General features: G+C 43.9%; 1 protein-coding gene across 2 annotated transcripts in view; it reads left to right on the forward strand.

The window, feature by feature from the left end:
- The first annotated feature begins 3,887 nt into the window (after nt 1–3,887).
- Nucleotides 3,888–23,978, forward strand: part of LOC139540381 (calcium/calmodulin-dependent protein kinase type 1D-like) — a 46,688-nt gene continuing 26,597 nt past the window's right edge. For both annotated transcript variants that reach the window (XM_071344164.1, XM_071344165.1), the window contains exon 1: nt 3,888–4,365. In XM_071344164.1, coding sequence (XP_071200265.1) covers nt 4,268–4,365 — 98 coding nt within the window. In that variant the 5' untranslated portion in view covers nt 3,888–4,267. The remainder of the gene's footprint in view (nt 4,366–23,978) is intronic.

The raw sequence follows: 23,978 nt of genomic DNA on the forward strand, positions 1-23,978 counted from the left end.
CTGAGCACTGATGGAGGGATTGTGCATTCCTGGTGTAACTCGGGCAGTTGTTGCCATCCTGTACCTGTCCCGCAGATGTGATGTTCAGATGTACCGATCCTGTGCAGGTGTTGTTACACGTGGTCTACCACTGCGAGGACGATCAGCTGTCCGTCCTGTCTTCCTGTAGCGCTGTCTTAGGCGTCTCACAGTACGGACATTGCAATTTATTGCCCTGGCCACATCTGCAGTCCTCAGGCATGCTGCAAGGAGTCATAAGGCACGTTCACGCAGATGAGCAGGGACCCTGGGAATCTTTCTTTTGGTGTTTTTCAGAGTCAGTAGAAAGGCCTCTTTAGTATCCTAAGTTTTCATAACTGACCTTAATTGCCTACCGTCTAAGCTGTTAGTGTCTTAACGACCGTTCCACAGGTGCATGTTCATTAATTGTTTATGATTCATTGAACAAGCAATGAACAACAAGCAGTGTTTAAACCCTTTGATTTTTACAAATTAACTTTGAAAGACAGGGTCCTGAAAAAGGGACGTTTCTTTTTTTGCTGAGTTTATTACCACTGGTGGAAATTGTTTTTGTCTTATGCAGCTGTATTGACCCAATGGGTGAATAAACTTGGTTGGAGCTTTCATAGTGTCTGTCAATTTCTTACTCTGATATTTAGAACCTAACAGTATGTAGTCCATGGAAGAACTGGGATAGTTTCACAGTGTTTCATACAGTGAATTATAAGTGAAATAATCTGTAAACAATTGTTGGAAAAATTACTTTTGTCATGCACAAAGTAGATGTCCTAACCGACTTGCCAAAACTATAGTTTGTTAACAAGAAATTTGTGGAGTGGTTGAAAAACGAGTTTAAATGACTCCAACCTAAGTGTATGTAAACTTCCGACTTCAACTGTACATACACTGACCAAAAAGTTATTTTGTTGGCATTTATATATGTCCCCATTACCAGTAAAACATAATCAACCTATTTCTTTCACTTACTTGCTGTGCTGTTTCGTTGTTCTTTCTCAACCAGGATATCATCATACATGTCAAGCAGTGAAGTTTCAGCTCTGTCTGTCCGTGGCCTTTCTTCCTTGTTGTGCACTGTCAGCGTGTCCGTTTTCCATCTTGTCCAGCTGTGTCTAACGTTTCACGTAAACCCTGTTTCTTGTCTGCATCGAAGTAGTGGTCCTTGTACCTGGCATCGAGCATGATGGCGACACTGTAAAGAGGCTCAGAGAGACTGCCAACGAATCGCTTGTTCACATCCTCTAGTGGAGTTATTTTCCAAGTTTTAACCCCACGGTCTGTGTCGGCAGTTTTGTTGAGCGGGCGTTTCAATGTCTTGACGGAGGGTATCACGTCTGCTGCAGACGCAGTTGATGAGCTTATTTCTCGAGTCAGTTGGAGCTAGGGGCGTGTTAATGTTTTCAATGAGAGTCCACTGGTTTGTACTGATTGTTGCAGGTAACTCCTAGTCGGCTGCGTACACGCCAAGCACTCGTTTTTGTTCCAGCAGGCTCTACGTCATGTAAAAAGTACTGTTCTATCTGGTGGAAACGTCTTGCTTACGCCTTTTCGTTTTCACTCCAAGCTGCTCCTGTGTTGCTTGCAGGCAGCTGTAAGCTAGCGGTGAGTGTTTAAAATGACCCACTATCTTCCTTACCTGTTGCCACTGTCTCAGATATGCTGCGTTGGGGCCAAAACACCTTCGTTCACAGCCATTTGCAGCGTGTGTGCCATGCATGGCAAATTGCCGACTCCGCATTCTTCCAAAGCCTTTGTCATGTTACGTGCATTATCACGTAGCACAGCGTGTACTTTGTTCTTGGAGATTTTCCTAGTTTCAAACATGTTCTCAAATGCCATTGAAATGGCAGCAGCGGTATGAGAACCAGCACATTCTTGAGCATGCAATACAGCGTTCCTCAGTACGAAATCCTCATCGACCCACTGTGCTGTCAGACTCTGCATGCTCATGGGGCTGACATCGCTGGTCCAAATGTCAGTCGTGAAGCTAATGGCAGTGACTCCCATAGCAAGTAGCTCAAGGATGTGCGTTTCAACTATACTGTGTAACTCCTGTAGGGTAACATCTGAAAAATGGAGCCTACTTGGTAGTGTGTACCAGGGCTTGCGGTACTCGACCAGTCAGCGAAAGCCAACATCATCCACGACAGAGAACAGTTGATTGTCAAGGGCAATGAATTCCATTATCTTGGTGTTAATGGATTTCGCCATTGAGGTGTCTCGCTGAAATTGTATTTGTCTTTCAAATGACTACTCGACTTGTTTAGTTGTTGGAAGTGTGCGTTTAGTTTTTTTCTGCTTTTGTTCTAAGTAGTCGCTGAACGTCTGGGGGTGATGCACTTTGAAATGAGTAATTAGGTTTGTGGTATTGAAAGATTTAACTTTCTCCCCTCTGGAAATAATAGCAGAATAACTTTGCATATGGCCTTTTCGTTATCTTCCTTTTGAAACCTAAATATATCCACACAGCAGACATTGTGGGCTAGGTTAGGAATGCTGTGTTTTGCACGTGCAGCGCTGTGTTTTTCGTGCCGTCAGTACGTCATCTACCGACGTTATACAGGTATGCACGTCAGCCGTGACATCGGTTTTGAACGTCGGCGTTAAACTAGACATAGAGCCGATATTGCCATTTTTAGCTAATATCAGCCGATTCCGTTATATCGTGCATCCCTAGAAATGAACATTACATTTTCTGGCAACAGCTCTGCTGGACATTCCTGCAGTCAGCATGCCAATTGCACACTCCCTCAACTTAAGACATCTGTGGCATTGTGTTATGACAAAACTGCATATTTTAGCTTGGCCTTTGTCCCCAGCACAAGGTACACCTGATCATGCTGTTTAATCCGCTTCTTGATATGCCACACATGTCAGGTGGATGGATTATCTTGGCAAAGGAGAAACGCTCACTAACAGGGATGTAAATACATTTGTGCACAAATTGAGAGAAATAAGCTTTTTGTGCATATGCAAAACCCTGGCTTAGGGGCTAGAGGTCGTGTTTTGGACAGGGACAAGGTAGCCTTGTTCGACCACCCTGATCTCTCTGTTTGGCTATTAAACTGTGTGCAGCAGTCAGGATGGTGGGTCAGGCCTAAAGCTTAAGGATGCTACATTAGGGTTGATTTGTGATCTGCTCCGAGATGAACCAGTCTGTCCAGGGAGACAGACCGGTGAGGCTCCACCATCTCATTAACACATTGTAATGGGCAGAAGACCAATTGCACTTCCTTCAGAATCTCTGACACTTGAATTAACCGATTTGAATTGGTTTTCTATATAATCATCTCGGCTAACAGCAATGGCGATGTCCCTTTTGCTTTGGGGAAATAAAAAGTATCTGTCTCATAATGATATAGTAGAGAAGGATGACTGCTGAATGTGATAACATAGATCAGGCACGTGCATATACTGTACATGCAGAAAACTGTTACACATCTTTTGGCTTGGTTGAGGCCATGTAGGTTGGATCAGGCCTATAAGGGCATAAGGCAATGCCAGGGGATCAGAGTAATCATGTTGTTGTTAGAAGGACTTGACATAGTTCCCTGTCACCATAGTTGTATTCATGGAAAAGCCCACTTGCTTGTCGACTATAGCCATTACGTACTACAATTTTTTAATATGTTTTATTTAATCTTTTATTTAACTAGGCAAGTCAGTGGGTCATGGATTTGGTGAAATACGAACACCAATCGTTCACTCGTAGCCTACCTATCCTCATCCCCACGCACTCTGCCGGCTACATGGACAATAGAGGAAAGCAGCCTCCCACTCCCCCTTATTGGTATAACAACAAAGGGGGCGGTCAGCAGGCAGCGTGACTCACTAGAATAGCGGTTCATTTCAGATACACACACACACTAACCGATCAACTCCGCCAACCGGAGTCATCTTTCTATCAAGTCGCATAGCCTAAACAGAATCTGAAGAGGTAGAATGAATTGTTCCGAACCAAAAGGAGACAGAATAACGAGGAAGCTCCCGTTCAATTACATCAAAGAGATTAGGCTAGTCTGATAACCTGCAGGAAGGCTGCTACGTGTGATTGGTGGTAGGGCTACTGTAGGAGACCTTTTGCATTGGCGGAGCGATGCAAGGTAGAATTGGGCGACACTCAGGAAGAAACTCTATTTCATTCCGACTTTAGTCGCCACGAGACGGGACCATATTTCCTCACTGAGTCAGCACAAGGAGGTGAAAAACGGTGTCTAATCTAATCACTTCGGTCTTCCCTGGCGGCGACATGGCGAGGGAGAACGGAGAGTCGGGCGGGGATGGATCTTGGAAGAAGAATGTCGATGATATCAAGCTTGTATTCGAGTTCAAAGAAGTCCTTGGAACGTGAGTAATGTGGTTTATCCTACTCCGTTCTAGAACCTAGGGTGTTACACTTAAACTTTGTCGTCGACTCAGTTTACTTGACAGACAAGACAATAATACAATGTAACCGTAGCGGAAATGCAATTGTCATCGTGTTCTGTTGCACATTAGATGAACTAGTCGGATTTCCACTGTTGTCAACGACATATAGACAATATGGCTAATACCTACCGGTATTTTTAAAATATTTTTTACAAATGTTAATTATGCTTTATGATTTCCTACAAATGTTTATCGAAATCGAAAGTTACTTTCTGGGTGCAACAATTCGACAGCACGTGCGAAAACTGTCAATAATTGGTCTATTCTATGGTGGCAGGTGTTTGATGGATAATCGGACACGACCCTATATAATACGACATTGTCTCGAATTTATCTCTCATAGAATGGAAGGTTATTTTGGTCTGAGATTAGTTCTGGTAGGTTATGGCGCTTGCCCCAACTCAATGTACCTGGATTACAGAATAGATTCTCTTGAGGTTTTCTTTATTCATGTACATCAAATTGAGTCTATAAGCCGAAATATGGCAGCACCTGTTTATTAAATGCATTGACAGGACTCTGTAGTCAAAATGGTCAGGATAATTGGATTGTCAGCTGCTGATGAGAACATAAGTTCTGGTGTCTGGTCAGACTGGATAACATTGGATATATGCAGAAGATTCTAATACTTGTCCTGGTGCTGATTTATGATCATGTCTATGCTGTATTTCATTTATGGTAACACGAAAGCACAGGAGGTTAGTGGGACCTTAATTGGGGAGAACGGGCTTGATGAGTGGAATGGTATCAAATACATCACACGCATGGTTTCCAGGTGTTTGATGCCATTCCATTGGTTCCGTTCCGGCCATTATTATGAGCCGTAATTCCCTTAGCAGCCTCCTGTGCACGAAAGGGACTTGCCTATTGGGCAAGTCGGGGGTATTTTTTGGGTTGCCAGAAGATTATGATCACTTGGACCGAACATTTTAAGTGGCTAATTTCACCTACATGCAGGGAAAAGACCAGGCTGTACCCGGCTTCAAGAGGGGGCTGAAGGTGGCTTAGCACCCTCAGTTTTAGTTTGTCCCTATATAATAAAAGGTCAAATGATTGACAGGTTGGCTCAAAAAAAATCTATCTGTATCAACTTTCAAAGCAGAATTACTTTGCCATTGTTCCTCAACTGTAGTGTATGATATACTTTTATCCAATATAAAAATAAAAATAAATGTTTTCGCTACATAAGACTGAATTGAGCTGGTCGGTATTTTAACGCAACAGTTTTTGTGACAAACTATCAGTAGAGTTGAAAATGTAATGGAAACACAACTTTATATTAGGTACGTAAAAACGTAAGAAAAAAAGTACATTTTGTGCACTACGTCATCACACTGATTTTTATGGAGATTTTTGAATATTCGCATGAAAATCTGTGGCCAATTGGATGGAAACCTAGTTACTGACTGACACTGAATTGATTATGACTGAGCTGTGTGCTCTGACCCTTTCCCCGGGCTTGGAGAGAAAATAACTGTACCGCAAAATGTTCCTGGGTGTGGCATGGAAGTTGTCACTGCTGGGGGGGTCTGGAGACAACCCGTGTCCACTGTGCGTCATTTGGCAGAGAATGCTCCCTTACCTGCTTCAACAAAGGCCCATGCGGGGATTTTATGCCCCCGCATCGCCAAAAGGTTAGTGGACAGTGTTTAGGACCTGGGCAACGTCTTCATCTGCCTTGGGGAAACTGATATGATGTTCCTTTTATTTGCTCCACCAATCTACATTCACCAAATGAACCTACCATGGTGGTCAATATGTATGATGATGATACCCAGTGCTCATTTGGAATGTGCCATTCTGCCTTGCTGTCACATGTCCATTAGTTTGGGAGGTGTGAGTTTTAAAGGGGATGGTTAGAAATACTGAACAGTACTCACCGTAATGACGTCCTGACAATGTATGAGGTTACTGCGTATGTGTGAGGAAGTTGTCTCAAACAATTTAAAATGTCGATCAGAATAAGGGTAGGGTTGTGTGGCGAAGATGCGCTATAGGCACGTCTCTCTCCACGTTTCGAACTCGCTCCAATCCGTGCGCACTATTTGTTTAATTGTCAATTGTTGGGTTATGGTCGTTTTGATCATTCATTAAATATAATACATTCCTACTATTTTCATTCTCAGAGTGGATTTTTTTTTTTGGCGAGCTCAGAACTGCGCAACAATTGTGATGAACTTTTGGTTAATTTAATTGCATTTACCAGTTTACTATCAATTTCTTCGTAGTCTTTGTTTGGGGAGCATGTGTCTGGTTTTTCCATGTTTAACGTGTGAATGCACGCACTGTAGCATGCATACATATACCTGGCCAGCGTGCCAAGAATAGGTGTTGCCAAATGTATTTAAGTGTTTGGGGATGTTCTAGTTAGTTCACCTTTGGGTAACTCAAAGGGAGGCTGTATCTGAGCCACCCCACCTGTGCTTATTGGTTAAGACAGGTTTTTCCTAATGAAAGGCTTTTTCTTATGAAGGCTGACATTCTTAAGTCAGAACCTTGTGTGTGTATATATATATATATATATACTGCATGACCAAAAGTCATGCTCGTTCAACATCTCATTCCAAAATCATGGGCATTAATATGGAGTTGGTACCCCCCCTTGCTGCTACAACAGCCTCCACTCTTCTGGGAAGGCTTTCCACTAGATGTTGGAACATAGCTGCAGGGACTTGCTTCCATTCAGCCACAAGATCATTAGTGAGGTCGGGCACTGATGTTGGGAGATTAGGCCTGGCTAGCAGTCGGCGTGCCAATTCATCCCAAAGTTGTTCGATGGGGTTGAGGTCAGCGCTCTGTGCAGGCCAGTGAAGTTCTTCCACACCAATCTCGACAAACCATTAATTTCTATATAGACCTCACTTTGTGCACAGGGCACTACGAGCTTCAGCTGTCCTGTTCTGTGTCCTACCACTTCACAGCTGAGCCGTTGTTGCTCCTAGACGTTTCCCTTTCACAATAACAGCACTTACAGTTGACCGGGGCAGCTTTAGCAGGGCAGAAATTTGGATGAACTGATTTGTTGGAAAGGTGGCATCCTATGACGGTGCCACGTTGAAAGTCACTGAGCTTTTCAGTAAGGCCATTCTACTGCCAATGTGTGTCTGTGGAGATTGCATGGCTGTGTGCTCGATTTTATACCCCTGTCAGCAACGGGTGTGGCTGAAATGGCCAAATCCACTCATTTGAAGGGGTGTTCACATACTTTCAAAAATGATGGTGATATTTAAACACCAGCTCTGTGTAAATAAATCGAACACTCATTTACACATCTGCCTCTTGCTGAATCTTTCTCCTTACGACTGCTAGAAGGACCCTATTTTACGCTGATACAGCACAGTGGAGATAGGCTACAGATTTCGCGCCAACCTGTCACTTCAAAAGCACTCTGAGTCTCGGCATTTGAACTTTTATGTTTGTGGTATAGCTTGACATATGCAGAATCCAATGTCATTCGAATGTAAGAACCCTGAAAAAGTTTGTCCCCTTTCAACTGCCCTCTTATCCTGGTGCCAGTTCTGGACCAGACTACTGGAATTATTAGCAATTTGTTTGTCAGTAAACAATTATTACCTGCCCCACAATGGGGCAACTTTAGAACAGGCACAACTTGTGAGACTGCTCAGTGCGCAGGTCACTCTCCCCAGGCAATAAGTCAACCATTAATGTCAATCAATGCATGTGATGTTATCCTCTTCATCAGCAGTCATGAATGCACTGTGATCACTTCATCTTTCTTCTAAGTTACCTGGTTATTTTATTTTTTAAGATCACTCTGGGAGTATGGACCGTTTTCATTATCACTTCAGATCTCTGGTGTTCAGTAACCCCAGAATCTGTGTGTTCAGGATGTCGAAGATGCGTATGATGTGTCTCCTGTCTAACGCCCATTCCAACTCCCATTAGACAGCTTTGCAAGCGTTATGTCAAAATACTTATTACTCATTATGGCGTTTTGCTGAGCAACAATCTTCATTTACGTCCGTTATGTACTTCCAAAAAAGGTCTAAATAAAAATGTACAAGCAACCAAATAAATGCCTATTTTGCTCCTCAATGTAAATCACTCATTACTGTCACACAGGTCAGAAGTCTACAACAGCTCAAAACATTGGAGGTGCTGAAGATGCTGTTATTTGGTTGCTTGTAACAGTTTTATTTAGACCTCTTTTGGAAGTACGCATCGGCCATAACCGGAGTAAATTAAGACAGTTGCTCGGCGAAACTCCATATTTGAGCAACAAACGTGTTTTGACATGATGCTTGCAGAGCTGTCTAATGGTAGTTTTGAATCGGAGCTTCCTGGGCATTAGAGGAGACGCGTCATACTCATCGTGGACATCTCGAACGTATAGCTACTGGGGCACTCCCAAGAGATGCTTTTATTGACGCTAGACTGACCTTTGAACTGGGAATCGAAAAAGACACACGCATATGGGGATGGGTTTCATCCCATTACTACTGTTTGTTGTACTTGGGACAACAGTTCTGTTATTCTCACAATGTATTCTCTCATGCTTGAACTACTACACTTTTTTTCAGTGCAGACACATTCTAGCGGAGTTTATTTCTGCCCTACAGTTAGTGCTGCTTGACTTAATGCCTGCTCTGCTGTGGATGAGTTACGATGCACACAGGGAGCATGTAGGTACTCACTTTGAAGGGCATGTTCCCCAAAATGGAAGACTGGAAGACAGTTCTACAAAAGATTCTCTCCCTCTTCAAGATTGTCATCAATGGCCTGGGTGTTACATGCATACTGTAGGTGTTAGTTGTTGTTGGAGCCAAAGCACAGAGTGATAATCTAGCCACACTTTTTAATTCACAGGCAATAAAGATAAAACACCAGGTATAAAATCTAGGTGTTATTTTAGATTCTGAACTATATTTCGAATCACACATTAGGAATGTGATCAAAATAGCTTTTTACCACCTGAGGAACATTGCCAAGGTGCGGCCATTTCTCTCTCGGGCTGATACAGAGAGACTAATTCGTACTTTTATGACAAGCACGCTTGACTACTGTAATGCTCTCCTGTCTGGTCTACCCAAGAAAGCCATTGTTCAACTGCAGAACATACAGAATGCTGCAGCACGGGTACTGACCAAGGCCAGACGGAGAGAACACATACTTCACTGGTTTGAAGGTCTCTGCATTGGCTGAGTTTTAGAATTAATTTTAAGATTATTGTCTTGGTTTTTAAATCAATCCACGATTGTGCACTCCAACACATGTCAGACATGTTTTTGAGTTATGTACCCAGTAGGTCCCTCAGGTCCTCTGCCACTGGCCTTTTAACTATCCCAAAGCCTAGGCCCAAGAGGCATGGAGAGGCAGCTTTTAGTTATTATGCCCTCAGCTTCTGGAATAACCTGCCATAGAACTTGAGGGGGGCTGAAACTGTGAACATATTTTAAAAAATAACTTAAAACCTCTTTTTAGATTTTCTTTTCCTTAGGGTGCTCATTAGTAGTTCAGTTTGCCATTCTTTTTGTTTTATCTTTAATATTATTTAATATTTATTTTTTACTTTAAAGCACATTGCGTTGCATTTCATGTCTGAAATGTGCTGTATAAATAAAGCTTGATTTGGTTCGGCTCCCTGTCCAATGACTTTTTTGTGTGCGTTTTTATCTTGAAGTAAAAATCTGTCAACATGTTTGATAGAGGTTGACTTGATAAGCTATGTGTTATAGGAAAAGAAAGACTAAGTCCTTGGACCTTCAGATGTTTTTTTTCTATTTAATTCCTTCAATGTAAGCAGCCACACATGCATCAGCACTCCTTCTTTTGGGGAGAATGTAATTTGATCGGGTATTGTAGGAAGCCTGTGTCAGAGAAGGGAATTCTCGGGGGCTGTTTTTGGCCAGTCCTTGGAGAATGGTGTCAAGCTGGACAAGTAGGCCACTCTTCGCTTCAGTAAACTGGCAATGCTGGTCTCCATTCAACTGTGTAAACTTGGACAATATGGGGATCAGGATTGGGGTCAATTTCATTTTGATTCAGTCAATTCAGGAAATAAACTGAAATATAAAATGGAATTGGAATCTCAGTTTGCTATATGGAGTGATAACACACACAGCAATCCCTTCATCACGGCATAGCCTATTTGTTGTTGTTGAGTCTAAGATCATTCTCAATATGCTACGTCTCTTAGGCTAAGTCACATTCAGTCTGCACACGTTTTGGCTTAGCCCAGGGCTAAGAAAGAACATGCAGCGTGAAAGCCATTAATGTCCCCTAATGCCCCCCCCCCCCCCAAACCCACATGGATCCGTGTTCGACCCTGTCCTTCTGAGGTACAGGCTGTGCCTCTCATTACCATCAGGGAGGAGAGGAGCTCAATGTTCCCATCAGCATCTTGATTTGAACACATGGCTTTAGTGTGATTGTAACCCCCGACTTGGGTCACACCAAGAGACCTTACGTAATTCACTCCATTCCATTCAACTATATTTCCTTGCAGGCTCCCGTTGTATTCAAGGAGTGGGCGGTCGTAACGGCAGAAGGTTACGATGCCCTCATCTGTTCTTTTATTGTTACCTGTGAATGTCATCGTGAGTTTAGGAACCAATATTCACAGTCGGTTAGGAAAGCTAAGGCTAGCTTTTTCAAACAGACATATGCATCTTGTAGCACTAATTCCAAAGAGTTTTGGGACACTGTCAAGTCCATGGAGAATAAGAGCACCTCCTCCCAGCTGCCCACTGCACTGAGGCTAGGAAACACTGTAACCACCGATAAATCTACGATAATGGAGAATTTCAATAAGCATTTTTCTACGGCTGGCCATGCTTTCCACCTGGCTTAGCTCACTGGTCTCCATAACACCCACCCGTAGCACGCGCTCCAGCAGGTATATTTCACTGGTCATCCCCAAAGCCAACACTTCTTTTGGCCGCCTTTCCTTCCAGTTCTCTGCTGCCAATGACTGGAACGAATTGCAAAAATCTCTGAAGCTGGAGTCTTATATCTCACCCTCTAACTTTAAGCATCAGCTGCCAGAGCAGCTTACCGATCACTGTACCTGTACACAGCCAATCTGTAAATAGCACACCCAACTACCTCATCCCCATATTATTACTTACCCTCTTGCTCTTTTGCACCCCAGTATCTCTACTTGCACATCATCTGCACATCTATCACTTCAGTATTAATGCTAGATTGTAAGTATTTCCGCTTCTATGGCATATGTATTGCCTACTTCCCTACTATTCTACATTTGCACACACTGTACATAGATTTTGCAATTTTTATTTTGTTGACTGTACGTTTGTTTGTGTAACTCTGTTGTTTTTGTCGCACTGCTTTGCTTCATCTTGGCCAGGTTGCAGTTGTAAATGAGAACTTGTTCTCAACTGGCCTACCTGGTTAAATAAAGATGAGTCACTGTCTAAACAGTCTGTAGGTTGAAAACCAGTCATCTCTACATAACAGCCCACCATGCCTGGGGGCGGCAGGTAGCCTTGTGGTTAGAGTGTTGGGCCAGTAACCGAAAGTGCCTAGATAAAGAAAGGTTCAAATAAAAACAAAAAAATCTATAAATGCCTTTGCCTGTGCCCACCAATGTCTGCAGTAGCTCGGTCGTGCTCAGTTTTGTTCTGTTGTAAAACTTTTTTTCTACACACACACACACACGCACACACACACACACACACACACACACTGTCCCATGTCAGCACAGCAGAGGCCCTGGTTAGGGCTCCTGCTGTGTTGTGTATAAGCAGAGACAGCAGGTGAGTGTGGTGTGTTGTATTCAGTGAGCTTGCTGCCTGCTGAGCTGCTGTCACAGGCTGACAGCAGGCGGGTCACTCGGGGTGAGCCAACCCTGGCAGGTTTAGCACACACACAGCGCTGTCTTTTCCCCTCCTCCTCCCGACCCCTTGTTCAGCGCTCAGCCTAGACGATCTGCTTGGGGATTAAGAATAGACTGATAAAGGAAGGAGGTGACAGGGACAGAGAGATACGTAGATTATCTCTTCTCCTCCTCTTCCTTCCCTTCCTCCACTTCGGGCTTTCCCATCAGTGTCCAATAGGGATCATCCCTTCTCACTCATTCACTTTAGGTCTCCCTGACTGAATAACCTTAAACCCCTTCCCTCGTCCTTAGAATTTACCCACTAGCCCATAGACACATTTACATCAGATTGCATTGGTTATTAGGTATAAGCAATATAGCAGAAATTCCAACTAGCCAATCAGAGGTAAATGTGGAACTAGCACCCTATTAGCACAATAATACATTCTTAACTGACTTGCCTAGTTAAATTGAAACAATATTGCTCATACCTATTCAATATTTTAAGATCTAGGTGAAAGGCGTAGGGTTGCTTCTGGATGAGGCCATAATCTCCACCTGTTGCCCTTCAACAATGCATAGCTATGAGATGGGAAGCAAGCTTGGAAGAAGAAAGGAACGGCCTAATTGTCACTATTGAAAACGTCAATGCTCATCAACATTGATTGGGTCACACCAAGAGACCTTATGTAATTCACTCCGTTCCATCCAACTATATTGTCCTGGCAGGGAAATTCATTGTGCTTCCGGGAGCACATAAGACACACAATTTAGTACACAGTTAAGAAGTAATGTGTCACAGTCATATAAGTACAGTGGAACAGGCTCCCGTTGTATTCACGGAGTGGGCGGTCGAAACGGCAGAAGGTTACGATGCCCTCATCTGTTCTTTTTATTGTTACCTGTGAATGTCGTCATAGTGAGTCACCGTCTAAACAGTCGATAGGTTGAAAACCAGTCATCTCTACACAACAGCTCACCATGCCTCTGCCTGTCTGCCCACCTATATCTGCAGTAGCTCGGTTATGCTCATTTCTGTTCTGCAAAACTTTTTTCCACACCCACACACGCACACACACACAGTCCCATGCCAACACAGCAGAGGCCCTGGTTGTGGCTCCTGCTGTGTTGTGTATAAGCAGAGACAGCAGGTGTGTGGTGTATTCAGTCAGCTAGCGGCCCGCTGAGCTGGTGTCGTGGGCGGGTCACTCCGGGTGAGTCAGCCCTTGCAGCTATAGCACCCACACACACACAGCGCTGTCTTCTCTCCTCCTCTTCCTAATCCCTCATTCAGCCCAGACCCTTTGCTTGGGAATCAAGAATAGACTGATCAAAGGAGTGAGGGACAGGAAGAGACCCAGATTCTCTTCTTCTACCCCTCTTCCTCGCCCTCCTTCATTTCAGGCCTCCCCAGAAATTCCAACTAGCCTACCAGAGGGAAATGTGGAACTACCACCATATTGCTCATACCTATTCAATCTTTTAAGAATCGAGGTGAAGTCCTTATGGTTTATAGGACTGCTTCCGGATGAGGCCATAGTCTTTAGCTGTTACCCTTCAACAATGCATAGCTATGAGAGGGAGATTCTGCTATTGATCCACGGACCCTGACATCTACTGCATGATATTGTTCCTTTACTAAAGCTCAATTGAATGTTTGGCAGGCAGGTGTAATCCATTTTGTTTCCCCAATACAAACAGAAGGATAGATAGCCATAGATTTTTGAATACAATAGAAAAAAAGTTGTGTTAAACAAACATCTGTGTGCTATTTGAATGAGAAATATATCACACAACAAAAATAAGTGCCACATGTAAAGTATTGGTCCCATGTTTCATGAGCTGAAATAAAAGATCCCAGAAATGTTCCATACGTACAAAAAGCTTATTTCAAATGTTGTGCACAAATTTGTTTACATCCCTGTCAGTGAGAATTTCTACTTTGCCAATATAATTAATCCTCCTGACAGGTGTGGCATATCAAGAAGCTGATTTAAATGGCATGATCATTACACATGTGCACCTTGTGCTGGGGACAAAAGGCCAACCTAAAATGTGCAGTTTTGTCACACAACACAATGCTACAGATGTCTCAGTTTTGGGGGAGTGTGCAATTGGCATGCTGACTGCAGGAATGTCCAGCAGAGCTATTGCCAGATTTCATGTTTATTTCTCTACCATAAGCTGCGTCCAATGTCGTTTTAGAGAATTTGTCAGTACGTCCAACCGGCCTCACAAACGCAGACCATGTGTAAACACGCCAGCCCAGGACCTCCACATCTGGCTTCTTCACCTGCAGGATCGTCTGAGACCAGCCACCCGGACAGCTGATGAAACTGTGGGTTTGCTCGTCATCGTCACCAGGGTCTTAACCTGACTGCAGTAACCGACTTCAGTGAACAAATGTTCACCTTCGATGGTCACTGGCAATCTGTTGAAATGTGCTCATGTATGAATTCCACGTGTCAAATCAAATTGTATTTGTCACATGTGGCCAAATACTTACAAGCCCTTAACCAACCATGCTTTAAAAAGTTAAGAAAAAAACAAGTGTTAAGTGAAAAATAGAAGTAACAAATAATTCAACAGCAGCAGTAAAATAACAAGTGAGTCTATATACCGGTTAGTTGAGGCAGAGAGAACAGTCTATGACTAGGGTGGCTGGAGTCTTAGGGCCTTCCTCTGACGCCGCCTGATATAGAGGTCCTGGATGGCAGGACGCTTCACCCCAGTGATGTACTGGGCCTTACGCACTACCCTCTGTAGTGCCTTGCGGTCGGAGGCCGAGCAGTTGCCATACCAGGCGGTGATACAACCAGTCAGGATGCTCTCGATGGTGCAGCTGTAGAACCTTTTGAGGATCTGAGGACCCATGCCAAATCTTTTCAGTCTCCTGAGGGGAATAGATTTTGTCGTGCTCTATTCACAACGGTCTGTGTATTTGGATCATGATAGTTTGTTGATGATGCTGACACCAAGGAACTTGAAGCTCTCAACCTGTTCCACTACAGCACCATCGATGAGAATGGCGGCGTGCTCGGTCCTCCTTTTCCTGTAGTCCACAATCATCTCCTTTGTCTTGATCATGTTGAGGGAGAGGTTGTTGTCCTGGCACAACACGACCAGGTCTCTGACCTCCCTATAGGCTGTCTCATCGTTGTCGGTGATCAGGCCTACCACTTGTGTCATCGGCAAACTTGATGATGGTGTTGGAGTCGTGCCTGGCTATGCAGTCATGAGTGAACAGGGAGTACAGGAGGGCACTGAGCACGCCTCCCCTGAGGGGCCCCCGTGTTGAGGATCAGTGTGGCAGATGTTGTTCCCTAACCTTACCACCTGGGGGCGGCCCGTCAGGAAGTCCAGGATCCAGTTGCAGAGGGAGGTGTTTAGTCCCAGGATCCTTAGCTTAGTGATGAGCTTTGAGGGCACTATGGTGTTGAACGCTGAGCTGTAGTCAATGAAAAGCATTCTCACTTAGGTGTTCCTTTTGTTCATGTGGGAAAGGGCAGTGTGGAGTGCGATAGAGATTGCATCATCTGTGGATCTGTTGGTGCAGTATGCAAATTGGAGTGGGTCTAGGGTTTCTGCGATAATGGTGTTGATGTGAGCCATGGCCAGCCTTTCAAAGCACTTCATGGCTACAGACGTGAGTGCTACGGGTCTGTAGTCATTTAGGCAGGTTACCTTTGTGTTCTTGGGCACAGGGACTATGGTGGTCTGCTTGATACATGTTGGTATTACAGACTCGGTCAGGGAGAGGTTGAAAATGTCAGTGAAGACACTTGCCAGTTGGTCAGCGCATGCTCGGAGTACACGTCTTGGTAATCCGTCTGGCCCTGCAGCCTTGTGAATGTTGACCTGTTTAAAGGTCTTACTCACATCGGCTATGGAGAGCGTGATCACACAGCTGTACTAGGCAGGTGGCAGACAGCGTGTATGGGCGTGCGGTTTGCTTATGTCAACATTGTTAGGAGTGCCCCATGTTGGTGGGTGGGTTATGGTATGGGCAGGCATAAGCTACGGACAACAAACACAATTGCATTTTATCGATGGCCATTCACCCCCCGCCATCACCTCGTGTTTCATCATGATAATGTACGGCCCCATGTCGAAAGGATCTGTACACATTCCTGGAAGCTGAAAATGTCCCAGTTCTTTCATGGCCTGCATACTTACCAGACATGTCACCCGTTGAGCATGTTTGGGATGCTCTGGATCGACGTGTACAACGGTGTGTTCCAGTTCCCACCGATATCCTGCAACTTCGCACAGCCATTGAAGAGGAGTGGGACAACATTCCACAGGCCACAATCAACAGCCTGATCAACTCTATGCGAGTGAGATGTGTTGCACTGCATGAGGCAAATTGTGGTCACACAAGATACTGATTTGTTTTCTGATCCACTCCCCTACTTTTTTGTAAGATCTTTTTTTCAAGGTAGATGCATATCTGTACTCATGTGAAATCCATAGATTAGAGCCTAATTTATTTATTTCAATTGATTTCCTTAACTCAGTAAAATATTTGAAATTGTTGCATTTATTCTTTTTGTACTGTGTGTGTGAACAATGTTTGTTAATCACTAGCAACAACAGAATAAAGTAATTTTTAATTACATACCTACAGTAGAATAGAGGAGAATATCTTCTTTCTAATTAACTTCATTTCTCAACTCCTATTGATCAAGAAAAGGTTGAAGACCCTTGATGTAGGGTGCTATTTGGGTCGCAGCCCGTATCTACCCCTGGAATGGTGTTGCGGTCATGCTGTTAGTCACCCAGGTTGTTGCCTAATGAGGTCTGCTTTGTCACTGTAGCCTAGTCCATCTCTATCAACATCCAGTGGCGTGCATCCATGGATGCCAAGGGATGCCACGCGTCCCCCCAAAAATTTCAATTTTCCTTCAGTTTGTAAGAAACTGAATTTATCTCACCGGAGAAAGTATCCAAGCGAGCAAACAGCACCCATTTGTCTCTGTATATGTAGCCCATCTATCTGATGGTGTCTGGTCAAAAAGAGTGACATTGTTGCCGCCCGCATTGAATGCAAGGGAAGCCAGCGAGCATTTGGCCTCCCTTGGTAAAGTATAAAATAATAGCCAATCAGCATTGAGCTTAACTGAGTGAGTACAACTGTGAATGGTCCTGTTTGGATTTGGCTTCACATCAAAATGCCATACATAGAAAAAACTAGAGTTGTTGCATCTCATTGTCGTTGTTCTCTGGTGGCTAGCTAGCTAGCTAAAATTGTCCCTTTCCCAAATTAGCCATGGATGGAGAGACTGATTTGTGTTTCTACTTAATTCTCTGTACTGGCCAATGATTATAACAACGATTCTGATCCAACCATAAATTCATCCATTGTGCGCCTGGCCTGAGAGGATGGAAGTTCAATATATAGCTAGATGTAGTAGGCTAATGTTAACTAGCTGGCTCTTTGTTGCCCATGAAAGGAAGTCAGGCTCGTGAGCAAGCGTTTTAGCCAGATAGCCTAGGACAACAAAAACTAAAAGCGTGTACTGTATGAGAGTCATAGACCGTTTCGTCAACATGAAAGAGAGGAGGTTGGCATTGGCGTTTAGTAGGCTGAGTCGACATGTTTTCTTTATACTTGCACGAACGCGCACGCGCACACACAAGAAATCCGAACCATGGACAGCCACATCATATTTAGCTTACGTTGATTGGAATAAATAGTTTTTTGTATCTTTTAGTTGTCACTTTATTAGTAAAGTGACAACTAAAAGATACCTAAAACAATTTGACTAGGCAGAGGTGATTTGATGATGTTGAAATGGTGCTGGAAAAAAGGAGGCAAGGTATATGAACTAACAGGTTATAAAACAAATGAACACACAGGTTGTAATAATAGAACACACGGGTTGTAATAATAGAACACACGGGTTGTGATAATAGAACACACGGGTTGCGATAATAGAACACACGGGTTGCGATAATAGAACACACGGGTTGTAATAATAGAACACACGGGTTGTAATAATAGAACACACGGGTTGTGATAATAGAACACACGGGTTGCGATAATAGAACACACGGGTTGCGATAATAGAACACACGGGTTGCAATAATAGAACACACGGGTTGTAATAATAGAACACACGGGTTGCGATAATAGAACACACGGGTTGCAATAATAGAACACACGGGTTGTAATAATAGAACACACGGGTTGTAATAATAGAACACACAGGTGGTGATAATAGAACACACAGGTGGTGATAATAGAACACACAGGTGGTGATAATAGAACACACAGGTGGTGGTAATAGAACACACAGGTTGTAATAATAGAACACACAGGTTGTAATAATAGAACACACAGGTTGTAATAATTGAACACACAGGTTGTAATAATTGAACACACAGGTGGTGATAATAGAACACACAGGTGGTGATAATAGAACACACAGGTGGTGATAATAGAACACACAGGTGGTGATAATAGAACACACAGGTGGTGATAATAGAACACACAGGTGGTGATAATAGAACACACAGGTGGTGATAATAGAACACACAGGTGGTGATAATAGAACACACAGGTGGTGATAATAGAACACACAGGTGGTGATAATAGAACACACAGGTGGTGATAATAGAACACACAGGTGGTGATAATAGAACACACAGGTTGTAATAATAGAACACACAGGTTGTAATAATAGAACACACAGGTTGTAATAATAGAACACACAGGTTGTAATAATAGAACACACAGGTTGTAATAATAGAACACACAGGTTGCAATAATAGAACACACAGGTTGTAATAATAGAACACATAGGTTGTAATAATAGAACACATAGGTTGTAATTAGAACACACAGGTTGTAATAAGGCTTTTGTTCTGGCTTGGCTTCTCCAGTGATTATTATTATTTTTTTTACCCACGCACTGATCCTGTCGACGTCAGTCAGATCCACTGCTGCCTGGCCGGCATCTCGCTCTCGCTTGCACTCAATGATGATGCTCTCAACGATGATGTCAGAGATGCATTTAATACCAAAAACAAACAAATACTTATACAGTGCCTTCCGCTTTTACTGATCACATCTGTGTAGGATAATTAGATCACTATAAGCGAATGATCACCGTATTCACTGCAGCTGGACTGCTCTGTAGCATTAAGACCACTTTAAAGGGTTTTCTCTTATGTTCCTCTACCCAGTCCTATTTTCAGGGAAAGTGCTGTAGTGTAGCTAGTCTCCTTTCAGGCAGGCACTGAGGGATTGTGGAGTAAAATGGTTGTGTGTGTGTGTGTGTGTGTACACACAGTCAGTCCTCAAATGAGTGGCTGGCTCTTGGGGGAGAGGGGATTGAGTTGAGCTACAGCTAGGAAATTGGTATGATGATGGGGACCCTTTTAGATGTGGCTGTTGTAATTGTGTGTGTGGGTGCAGAAGTGTCTCTGCCTCCTCATGCATTCGTTGAATCCCTGATTACTTGATTACTTGTGTTCATAGGACTTCTTCACCCGATCCTAGATCAGCACTCCAGCCCTGAGACGCTTTATAACTACGCCCAGACGTGATTGTAGTACAGGATATAGTAAGGGGAGCTGGTTCGGGTCTGGAAACATGGGTCTAGTTAAAAGTAGGGATGTAACGATTCACCCATACTATTCAAATGTTTAAGATATGACCGCATCGGTCCGCGGACCTCAAAACGGATCCAAATGTAGCATGCATCGGTCAGAAAATGTATTCAAATGTTACGATACACAGATTCACAGATGGTTTGCTCCTATTTCTTTGTTTCTACCTTCCAAAAATATATATTTTTTGTACAACTGATGTGTCCTCTCCTTTATGGACAAACTAAGAATGTAACTGTTTTGACAGTCTTGCCCAACAACCTGGGAAATATCAGTAGCCAGGTCAAACTGCGCACTGTGCCAGCTTCGCGTGCTGACCAATGTGAGGGAGGTGGCCTGTTCCTGATCTCGCTCATTTGAGCAACACGTTCAGCATTCAAATGCTAAAATGGTTTGTGTGATATTAGGCTGTAAGTGCCTTCAGAAAGTGTTCACACCCCTTTTTGAATGAATTAAAATAAATACATTTTAAAAAGCTGGAGTGTCTTGAGTCAAGTTATTCAACCCCTTTTGTTATGGCAAGCCTAAATGAGTTCAGGAGTAACCATTTGTTTAAGTCGCATACGTCGCATGCACTCTGTGTGCAATAATAGTGTTTGACATGATTTTGGAATGACTACCTCTATACCCTACAGGTACAGTTATCTGTAAGGTCCCGCAGTTGAGCAGGGGATTTCAGACACTGATTCAACTACAAAGACCAGGGAGGTTTTTCAATGCCTCGCAACAAAAAGCACCTATTGGTAGATGGGTTAAAACAAAAAAAAAGCAGACATTTAATATCCCTTTGAGCATATATCAATACACCCTCAGGGATTTCACCATGAGGTCAATGGTGACTTTAAAACACTTAAAGTTTAATGGTTGTGATGGCATAAAACAACTGAGGATGGATCAACAACATTGTAGTTACTCCACAATACTAACCTAAATGACAGAGTGGCTGCATCATGTTATGGGTATGCTTGTCATCGTCAAGGACTAGGGAGTTTTTTAGGATGAAAAAAAATGGAAAAGAGCTAAGCACAGGCAAAGCCCCAGAGGAAAAACCTGGTTCATCAGTCTGCTTTCCAACAGACACTGGAAGACAAATTCACCTTTCAACAGGACAATAATCTAAAATACAACGGCAAATATACTGTACACTGTACAACATTTTAATGTTCCTGAGTGGCCTAGTTACACACAGCTGTAAACCCTGCCAAGGGGGATTCTAACATATATTGACTCAGGGGTGTGAATACTTACGTAAATTAGATTTCTGTATTTCATATTCAGTAAATTTGCAAACATTTCTAAAAATATGTTTTCACTTTGTCATGATGGGGTATTGTGTGTAGATCGGCGAGGAAAAATATATATTTAATCCATTTTGAATTCAGGCTGTAACACAACAATATTATATGGAATAAGTCAAGGGGTATGAATACTTTCTGAAGGCACTGTATGTAATTTGCTAGGTTATTCGTATCTATGGGCTGTTAAATTGTTTTACCGGAAATAAAAGTAAGCTACCAGAAACAACTCTCATTTGGCTATACTTGCTGAACAGTGTTTACAATAGATTTTATTTCGATTGTTAAGATTCACCATCAGTTTTGGTAGTTTTGCTTTAAACAATCAGTCAATATTGTCATTTTTAGATATACAGGGTAAATTTGATATTTATAATGCGGAATCACTTTTACGAGGCGCGCTGTATGGCCAATGTGGGAGAAGAAAATAAGCTCACAATTTTTTCAAACGGTCAAAACAATTTCATTTTGAGAGGGGTGAAATCCAAACTTGTGCTACATATTCATTGGCTATGTCATACCTAATTCGTAAACATTGATATATGACTAGCTCAAACACTTAATCTGCAAAAATGACAAGTTTTATTAGTGGGTGATGGTGATTTCTAAACATGATGGTGATTTTCAAATAGGCTACATTGCAGCCCCCCAATCTGATATTGTAGATGCTTAGTCTCCCTTATGGCTCAGATCAGATGCCTGCATAATACATACACATCATTTACAGTACATTCCGAAAGTATTCAGACCCCTTGACTTTTTCCACAACACAATGTAACTCCAAGTCAATCACACTTCTGTGAAATCAAACTGTCCACTTAGGAAGCAACACTGATTGACAATACATTTCACATGCTGTTGTGCAAATGGAATAGACAACAGGTGGAAATTAGAGGCAATTAGCAAGACACCCCCAATAAAGGAGTGGTTCTGCAGGTGGTGACCACAGACCACTTCTCAGTTCCTACAGATGTTTTGGTCACTCTTGAATGCTGGCGGTGCTCTCACTCTAGTGGTAGCATGAGACGGAGTCTACAACCCACACAAGTGGCTCAGGTAGTGCAGCTCATCCAGGATGGCACATCAATGCGAGCTGTGGCAAGAAGGTTTGCTGTGTCTGTCAGCGTAATGTCCAGAGCATGGAGGCGCTACCAGGAGACAGGCCAGTACATCAGGAGACATGGAGGAGGCCGTAGGAGGGCAACAACCCAGCAGCAGGACCGCTACCTCCGCCTTTGTTCAAGGTGGAGCACTGCCAGAGCCCTGCAAAATGACCTCCAGCAGGCCACAGATGTGCATGTGTCTGCTCAAACGGTCAGAAACAGACTCCATGAGGGTGGTATGAGGGCCCGACGTCCACAGGTGGGGGTTGTGCTTACAGCCCAACACCGTGCAGGACGTTTGGCATTTGCCAGAGAACACCAAGATTGGCAAATTCGCCACTGGCGCCCTGTGCTCTTCACAGATGAAAGCAGGTTCACACTGAGCACATGAGCACATGTGACAGACGTGACAGAGTCTGGAGACGCCATGGAGAACGTTCTGCTGCCTGCAACATCCTCCAGCATGACCGGTTTGGCGGTGGATCAGTCATGGTGTGGGGTGGCATTTCTTTGGGGGGCCGCACAGCCCTCCATGTGCTCGCCAGAGGTAGCCTGACTGCCATTAGGTACCGAGATGAGATCCTCAGACCCCTTGTGAGACCATATGCTGGTGCGGTTGGCCCTGGGTTCCTCCTAATGCAAGACAATGCTAGACCTCATGTGGCTGGAGTGTGTCAGCAGTTCCTGCAAGAGGAAGGCATTGATGCTCTGGGACATCATGTCTCGCTCCATCCACCAACGCCACGTTGCACCACAGACTGTCCAGGAGTTGGCGGATGCTTTAGTCCAGGTCTGGGAGGAGATCCCTCAGGAGACCATCCGCCACCTCATCAGGAGCATGCCCAGGCGTTGTAGGGAGGTCATACAGGCACGTGGAGGCCACACACACTACTGAGCCTCATTTTGACTTGTTTTAAGGACATTACATCAAAGTTGGATCAGCCTGTAGTGTGGTTTTCCACTTTAATTTTGAGTGTGACTCCAAATCCAGACCTGCATGGGTTGATAAATTTGATTTACATTGATCATTTCTGTGTGATTTTGTTGTCAGCGCATTCAACTATGTAAAGAAAAAAGTATTTAATAAGAATATTTCATTCATTCAGATCTAGGATGTGTTATTTTAGTGTTCCCTTTATTTTTTTGAGCAGTGTATATGGAATTTCAGGCTTAGCCGCAATCTTGAGAATAGATTTTGGTGAGTTTGTCTCTCTTTCTTGTCCACTCTCTCGCCCTCCCCTCTCTCTGTCTCTCGCCCGCCCTCCCTCTCTTTCGCCCACCCTCCCTCCCTCTCTCTTGCCCTCCCTCTCTCGCCCTCCCTCCCTCTCTCTCTCTCGCCTGCCCTCTCTCTCTCTCGCCCTCCCTCCCTCTCTCTCTCTCGCGTGCCCTCTCTCTCGCCCGCCCTCTCAGTCTCTCGCCCGCCCTCTCAGTCTCTCGCCCACCCTCTCAGTCTCTCGCATGTCCTCTCGCCCGCCCTCTCGCCCGTCCGCTCTCTCGCCCATCCGCTCTCCCGCCCGCCCTCGCCCGCCCGCTCTCCCTCTCTCTCTCGCCCTCCCTCTCTCTCTCGCCCTCCTTCCCTTTCTCTCTCTCTCTCGCCCTCCCTCTCTTTCTTTCGCCCTCTCTCTCTCACCCTCCCCCTCCCTCCCTCCCTCGCCCACCCGCTCTCTCTCTTTCGCCCGCTCTCTCTCTTTCTTTTGCCCGCTCTCTTTTGCCCGCTCTCTC

The sequence above is a fragment of the Salvelinus alpinus genome, chromosome 15, assembly GCF_045679555.1.
Source record: "Salvelinus alpinus chromosome 15, SLU_Salpinus.1, whole genome shotgun sequence".
NCBI lineage: Eukaryota > Metazoa > Chordata > Actinopteri > Salmoniformes > Salmonidae > Salvelinus > Salvelinus alpinus.